This window comes from Musa acuminata, chromosome BXJ3-10 (assembly GCF_036884655.1).
Source record: "Musa acuminata AAA Group cultivar baxijiao chromosome BXJ3-10, Cavendish_Baxijiao_AAA, whole genome shotgun sequence".
Taxonomy (NCBI): domain Eukaryota; kingdom Viridiplantae; phylum Streptophyta; class Magnoliopsida; order Zingiberales; family Musaceae; genus Musa; species Musa acuminata.
In genome coordinates this window covers 32094591-32102196 of record NC_088358.1, presented here as the reverse complement: position 1 = coordinate 32102196, position 7606 = coordinate 32094591, and the positions used below count along the sequence as shown (strand labels likewise).

The 7606-nt window shown below is 39.3% G+C and overlaps 1 protein-coding gene across 2 annotated transcripts; it reads left to right on the top strand.

Moving 5' to 3' along the window:
* The first annotated feature begins 1197 nt into the window (after window positions 1–1197).
* Window positions 1198–6882, top strand: LOC135651755 (GTPase activating protein 1-like). Of its 2 annotated transcripts, none has more exons than XM_065172162.1 (3): window positions 1198–1371; window positions 5126–5221; window positions 6350–6882. In XM_065172162.1, the coding sequence occupies exons 1-3, from the start codon at window positions 1258–1260 to the stop codon at window positions 6638–6640; spliced, it is 501 nt and encodes a 166-aa protein (XP_065028234.1). In that variant the 5' UTR covers window positions 1198–1257; the 3' UTR covers window positions 6641–6882. The 2 variants fall into 2 exon arrangements, with proteins under 2 accessions (XP_065028234.1, XP_065028233.1); XM_065172161.1 differs by lacking the exon at window positions 1198–1371 and adding an exon at window positions 2343–2526.
* Window positions 6883–7606: the final 724 nt, after the last annotated feature.

The following is a 7606-nucleotide window of genomic DNA, read 5'->3' as shown; positions in this document are numbered from 1 at the left end:
TGATTACATACAAGTTTAAATAATATAGAAAAATAGAATAACCACGACGGATACATGTGGGATGAACCAAATCTTCGTTGAATTTTATTGTTTTATTAGAAGGAGCTCATTCATGCTCGACGATACCGCATATGATCGTTCGAATTTTTCTTATCATAATCATCATCGTCAATGTTCTAAGCATGCATAAGGAATTTGTGAGGAAAAAAAAAAAAAAGGCAGTGGTAATGTTCTAAACCCGAATATGATTTTCTCCCACAAGCACAAGTGGGTGAAAAGTGAGAACAAATTGAATTCTTCCAACATCTTATTAGTCATTATTCTTAATAAAGATTCAAACATCCGGTCCTGTTGTTGAAGATAAGAACACTAGTCAACAGGGATTTCTTTTTCTTCTTCTTTACGGCTGTCAGTATCTTCTTCTCTCTCTCTCTCTTCGTGAATTCAAATAGTCTTCAGGAATGAGAGAAAACAACAAATGCCGGCCTTTGTCGTAGTACAAGTGTCCCTATTGGCATGACCCAACACACGGTGTTCTCTGACCAATTCTTAGCTACAACCCATCTTGTCCTCATCAGTCTATTTTCTATGTAGAAATGGTGAAGCAAAGACTTGGTTTCCAACCTTATGGTCTTTTTCTTCTTTCATGTCACCCCCGTTGGAATCTTATTTTAAGGGGGCAAAGTCGATGTTGTAACAACATTATTTCTCTGCGATCACAATTGAAGTCGTGAAAATACTATTCTTATCGAATAGAGATGAATCAGACAAATAACAAAAATTCAATCTTTGTATTGTTTTATGAGATTATTATTATTAGTAGTTGGAATCTTACAGTTATTTTTAATGTAAAGGTAGTTGGAATCCTGCCGAGAGTAAGTCATCTTTATTATTATTGCCTTTGTATCACAACCCTGTGCTTTTTTATGTGCTACGATGTCTCTCTCGTTTATTCCTCTCCTCCTTACCTTAGCTATACAACCGGTTGATACTCCCAGGGGAAGCACAACTGGTGCAGTCTCTCTCTCTCTCTCTCTCTCTCTCTCTCTCTCTCTCTCTATCTATCTATCTATCTATCTATCTATCTATCTCTGAGAGACTCCTTCCCCATTGCTGCATCATTCTTCCCCCTGTGGTGGTCTCTCTCTCTCTCTCTCTCTCTCTCTCTATCTATCTATCTATCTATCTATCTCTGAGAGACTCCTTCCCCACTGCTGCATCAGTCTTCCCCCTGTGGTGGTGAAGCTGAGGGGAGAGATGGCGGACCACTTGCTGGGTCTCCTGAGGGTTCGAGTGCAGCGAGGGGTTAACCTCGCCGTCCGTGACTTCACAAGCAGCGACCCCTATGTCATCCTCAGAATGGGCAACCAGGTTCGTTCCTCCTCCTCCTCCAGCTTAGCTTCACCATTTCTATCAGCCTCCTTGGATGCCTAAGCTTGGATCGTCGAGTGATAGACATAACATCTTTCACTTCTTCCGAGTATTAAAGGTTCAGTCATGTTGTATAGGTTTTTTCTTCTTCTTCTTCTCTCTCTCTCTCTCTCTCTCTCTCTCTACCTTAAGGTCTGCAGATAGATAAAAACAAAATGAGACGACTCTCTCTCGATCGATTCAAACATTTATCTCCTCCGAAGCGCATGGAAAAAGGCCAGTCCATGCGATCCACACAAACTCCATGGGGGGGGTGTCATCCAATCGATTCTGTGCACCCAAATACCACCGTCGTCCTCTTGCATTGCTTTCGATCCTCGACGTCGATTGCATCCGTTCGTCGAGGGAGTGGAAATTGCTGGTCAATCACGATGTTGGCTAATATTTTGATTCATACCCATAACATCTCGATTTTGTTTAATATTAAAAATGATTTTAAACGATAAGTGTATTAACGTTAATTTGGATTTAGATTTTACACAAATTATTCAGTCAATTATTATTATTATTATATATATATCAAACTTATTGTAGATTAATATTGCGATATTAAGAACTCATATTGTTTCCATTTGAACTTCTCTTCCTATCTAATACGAAATCCATAGAAATAATAGAATACTCGATCGTATAAATAATTCAAGATTTTTTTTGGGGGATAAATTGGAAGTCTCACATCAAGTTTACGTTCATACAATAAAATAAAATAAAAATAAGCGTGAAAATAGAAAATAACTCAAAGGTCATCTAAACACGAAAATGTTATATAGTATAATAATAATAATAATAATAATAATAATAATAATAATAATAATAATAATAATAATAATAATAATAGAGAAAGTTGGTACGGCCGAGCCAAGGTCGGCGGTGGGGCAGTCCGCGCCGGCTCTTTTACTCCGTGAATGCCGTTTCGTCGCATTCTGCTGCGCGGGAGGAGAGCGGACGACGGTGGGGGGCGGGAGAGGTTGAGGGATCGGCGGTGGAGAGCACATGCTGGGGCTGCTCAAGGTGCGGGTGCTGCGGGGTGTGAACCTCGCCGTACGGGACTTGCGGAGCAGCGACCCCTATGTCATCCTCAAGATGGGCAAACAGGTTCGCCCTACACCCACCTCTCCTTCTTGTAGCAGCGAGGCGTGCGACTTCGCGTCGATCGTCCCGAGGCTTGTTTCTTGATCGAGCCTTTGGATGGTCGGCGCGGGGAAGGTTCCTACCGAGATGGCGGGGATCTTCGGATCGAACTGGGATGGGGAGTGTCATGTGTCTGAAGATCATGTCAAGAGTCAAGAAACGGTCAGGAGTTGCGATGATCCGAGAAAGATAGAAAAGAGAAGGACGGATCCGGAAAGAAGAGACGAAGGATGGAAAATAAATTACAAGAAGATTTAGGATTTAGGATTTAGGAAATGAGGTGTGTAGGTGCACCCTCGAGGGCCGCGAAAGCGCAGAGCTGAATTAGTTGCTTCTTGATTGCTTTGCTTGGCCATTGCTACGAAGAAACTAGTTGATTCTTGATCGTCTCTTTTCCACTCGGACATCTGTAGGTAGGTAGGAGCATAATCTAATTCTTGATTGCTACGAAGAAACATAAATTGAACTTAGTTGATTATTTTCATTTTCTTTTTCTTTTGTGACTCGGACATTGCTACAAAGAAAGATTTCATCTCCGTAAAAGTTCCTTCCGAACTAATAGTTCTTGCATCCGACAAAAAAAGAAGAAAAAATAAAAGAAATCCTTGTTCTGTTCACCGGTAAACTAATTGAATCTGAGACTCGATCTGAAGCTGCTCCATGACAACTTAATTTTCTGTTGTGCCTCAGCTCTCTATAGCCCTGTGCTTTACACACACATCACACGTATTTGTGGGTCGAGTAGATTTATTTCATTTTGTTGACTGACACATTTTTAATGAGAAAGAAACATTCAAAATTGTTAAATGCCTGTTTTTAGACCTTTTCAACATTTTGTTTGTTGTTGTTCTTACCCTTTCCTCTTTTTTTTTGGGGTGACTATGTACATGTTTTATTAGTTTTTGTTTACTTTTTCCCTACGAAGAAGTCATCAACATATAGAACAACAGAATATTAGAAAGATTGTCTTGCTGCTTCAGATTGCTTACCTTGCCTGTTAGGTTTTGGCAAGAGGAACCGCTTGGTGATTATGGGTCTTTTTAGTTAGGAGATGTGAAAGTTGCTACACATGGCTTGGAATTTTGCATATGCAGATGAATGAACATTTGGTTTATATGGTGTATTCTTAATGATGAAAGTCTGGCATCCTAGATCGTGGGCCGTTAGTGTTTCTTTGAAGTCAGTTTGGAGTAGCATCAGATCAAGATTTAGTCAACATCAGAATTTGGTATGGGGGACTTTACATCACAAACTGAACCAAATCAATTGTCTTTCCTTTTAGTTTACACATAGGTCAAATCCTCAAAAAGGAGCACTCAAAAGGTATTTTTGGACAGGTAGTGAGTCGTACGCTACTCAAGCTATAATCCACACCAGATGTGGGACTATATTTGGTTATCACAGTTTTGGCTATCAGGCCAATAATCACACTCTCCGGTACTGAGCTGTGAGATGGATGCCCATGTGAAGAGACCAGGATAAGCCATGACATAATTGACATTAGTCGTAGTATCTCTTGGAATTTTGGTATGTAAGCTCCAGCATGAACAGCTGCCTGTGATTTGAATTGTACTTTCAAATAGATTGCAAATTGGTTAAGGGGATCTTTTGTTATGCTTGGCATCATTTTGACTATTTTTGTTTTGAATTTATTTTGGGCTTTTAAGAAATCATTTCTGTTGTTTTCTCTGCTTCTCTCAGAAATTATATGATTTTAGATTAATTTTGGTAGATACATGTTGATAATTCCGCAAAAAACCTTTATTGCAGCATTGAAAAATGGATCTTGGTGAAGCACCATTAGCTCTAGTAAGCCTAGAGAAAAAGTGATGTTTAACTAAATAGTCACATTCTTTTGTGATTCCAGTATTGATATTGTGTATTAGGATAATCATCTGGTATTAGTGTCTTATATATTAAAGGCTTGTATTCTGTACATACAAAGCGTGTTGTATTTTTGTAATCTGCAGTCTTCTGGAGGATAGATTGAGATCACATATGCATACAAGTTGTATGTTTCTTTTACTTTCGGTCTTACACTTGAATCTCATGCTGTTTTTGCAGTACTGTATGGAATACACCTACATTGTAAAAGATTTTCTGTTATATGTAGTTTCTTTTCTGTTTGATGTTAGCTCTTTTCGCCTAAGATTCTTCAAGTTATACTGAATCTTCTCACATGATTGCCATTGTATAATGCACTTTTTCATTACATTTTGATTTCTTATAATTACTTGATCCTATGTATTAGCTCTGGGACTAATATCTATAGTTTTTATCCTAGTATATCCTGTTGTGAATTCTATGCAAGAGAACTTTCTGATATAATCAATTGTCTTTGATGTCTTCTATTTGATTCTCTATCTGGATCCTTGATAGTAATATTTGCCTAGAATTTCTATCTGATGCTTCATTGGTTATGTGTCATGATGATAAATCGTCCTAGTATGTCTTACGTGATGTATAATTGCTTACATATGCCATGTCTAGTTTATGTGTCTAGTCCATCAACTGCTATGTTGCTCATATTTATATTATTGTCTGTTCGTCCATCTTCGTGCAGAAACTGAAGACTCGGGTGATAAAGCGTAATACTAATCCCATTTGGAATGAGGAGCTGACACTTTCTGTTGAAGATCCTGCCCTTCCAGTGAGACTTGTATGTTTCTCTGTCACTTTGCTACTTGTCACTATCCAGTGACAGCAGGAGATTTTTTTTCCCCTATTATTTGGACACAATATACTGAAATCTTTTTATCTTCATGCAGTTGCTTCAAATTTTTGTAAGCAACTACGTGCAGAAGTGGTTATTTTCCTTCTAAATAAGATAATTGAATATTTATGAATGAGTCACTATTTCATATAATCGATAGTCAAGGAGAGTTAATTGCATGAGTACACCTTGGATTGGTCAGGAAACCTAAATCTTAGAATTAACCCATTTACAACTGGGTTGAGCAGGAATCATCTACCGCAAATAAATTTGTTTGATGGATCTATATCCAACCTCCACCTTGACCACTCTTTGTGAGTACATTTAGGTTTATTGGTAAATAAACTGTTCATCTATTAAGTAGCAGCTGTACTTTAACATTAGCTGATTTGGTATGGTGCCGTTTGTGTCAAATGCACTAGCATTATCACCAGTAATTACTAGCGAGTCCTATCATGTTTGAAGTTTGAACATCCATATTTTCCCATTGAAGGTTCCCAAACCGGCAAACGTGTCTGGGAATTCCAGAAGCCACAATGTCTTGTTATGCATTTCAAAGCTTTCTTTTGGACTTAACACGAGATACATGCAGAAGCAACGATAAAAATTTAAGGTGTTTTCCCAGAACGACACCGCCACAATCTTACTCAATTTTTCATTGACGAAAGTTTACTCAATTTTACTCAAATCTTACTCAACCTAATATTGAAGAAAGTTTACTGAATTCTCTTGCTAAATTTTATCAGCTTATGCATTTTGGATGATGAAATTGTTGTTGGGATAATAGACTCTTGCTCTCTGGTATCATATGTTTGAACAGAACTTTTTATTAATAATGATGCCATCCAGTTTGAAACACTGCAGTTTATTTTCGGATAATACTGCTTGGTTGCAACCCCATCTTTTTTCTAACAAAAGATGCAAAAAATAAAGTCTTTGCTGGTTGGGCTTGTATATCGGGGTCGAGCATTCTCAACTCGTGTTTACCTGGAGAAGCTGAAGTTGGATATCAATTGGTATTGTTTCCAATGGTTATCATCAATCATCTTGACACTGATGATGGTTATTATGCAGGAGGTGTATGACAAGGACACATTCAGCCTGGACGATCCTATGGGCAATGCTGAGTTTGACATACGTCCATTTGTGGAAGCTGTGAGGATGAACTTGCAAGGCGTTCCAAATGGCACCATGATAACAAAGGTGGCGCCGAGCAGGCAAAACTGCTTGGCCGACGAGAGTGCCATATACTGGTCAGATGGCAAGGTGCTTCAGGACCTCGTCCTTCGCCTTAAAGATGTCGAACGCGGTGAAGTGGAACTGCAGCTGCAATGGGTCAGCATTCCAGGCGCCAGCGGCCTCTAACTATTTGGAGCATCGTCGATCTTGTGCACCTGCCTTGACATATCCTGTTTGTTTATAAGTCTTAAGAGGAAACTTGTATCATGTATGTGAGTCGTCTATACGTGTATAACTAGAATCAGATGCTGCGGCATCTACCACTACCACCAGAACAGGCAGCTGAGTCGAAGTTCAGCTTATTTTGCACCGCACCTTGTCGTTTTAACTCTTGCTATCAATTAAAATGGATCTATTATTGTGTTTTAGGATTTGGCTTGTGGATCCCTTCTGCCCGCTTATTATGACGCAGTAAGGATTTATCCTGAATAGATGAGAGAATCATACTACAGAGGGAGATCTCATGCCAATCAAAACAAAAGATAGATAGATGAATTCCCGGGGTGCAGCAGTCACTTCACCTTTTGTCGACAGCATTAGCTCTCCCCTACCCAAGTTTGCAGGTGCAAACCCAGCAACAGTTTGTGCACAGCATCTGCAGACAGCACCTTACAATCATACAGACAATGGTATGTATGATTCTATAGAAGCCGAAGCGAAGATCGCATTTTGAAGAGATAACGCAAATTAGTTTAGATGTGTAGTGATTTAACAAGTAGCGATCAGAGCCCAGAATTTTCATGGTAAGCATCGTTTCTTGATCCACGGCACAAGAACTGTTGATGTGGTCTGTCGCCTGTTTCTTCTGTAACTCGGTTCTAGGATTCAACCTTGGAAACATGGATAATGATTGGAGAGAGAGAGAGAGAGAGAAGAAAAGGAAGATCCAGTACATCGAATGTATACTCCAAAGCTCTCCATGCTGGGAGTGGAGCGAAGGGAACTCATATCTTGTACTGGAAGATCAACAATACCATCTTGCTCAGCAGAATTATGGCCAACCTACTCGCCGATCCACCTTCGGCAGCTGCTCTGTTTGTTGTTCCTGAGAAAGCCAAAACAGAGATGTCACGTTGAAATATTTATCTTAAA

Bases quoted from the DNA above. Each gene is read 5' to 3' on its own strand.
- LOC135651755 (XM_065172162.1), top strand. From the start codon at position 1,258: ATGGCGGACCACTTGCTGGGTCTCCTGAGGGTTCGAGTGCAGCGAGGG. The intron at 1,372-5,125 runs GTTCGTTCCTCC...ATCTTCGTGCAG, and splicing joins TCCTCAGAATGGGCAACCAG to AAACTGAAGACTCGGGTGAT. The intron at 5,222-6,349 runs GTATGTTTCTCT...GTTATTATGCAG, and splicing joins CTGCCCTTCCAGTGAGACTT to GAGGTGTATGACAAGGACAC.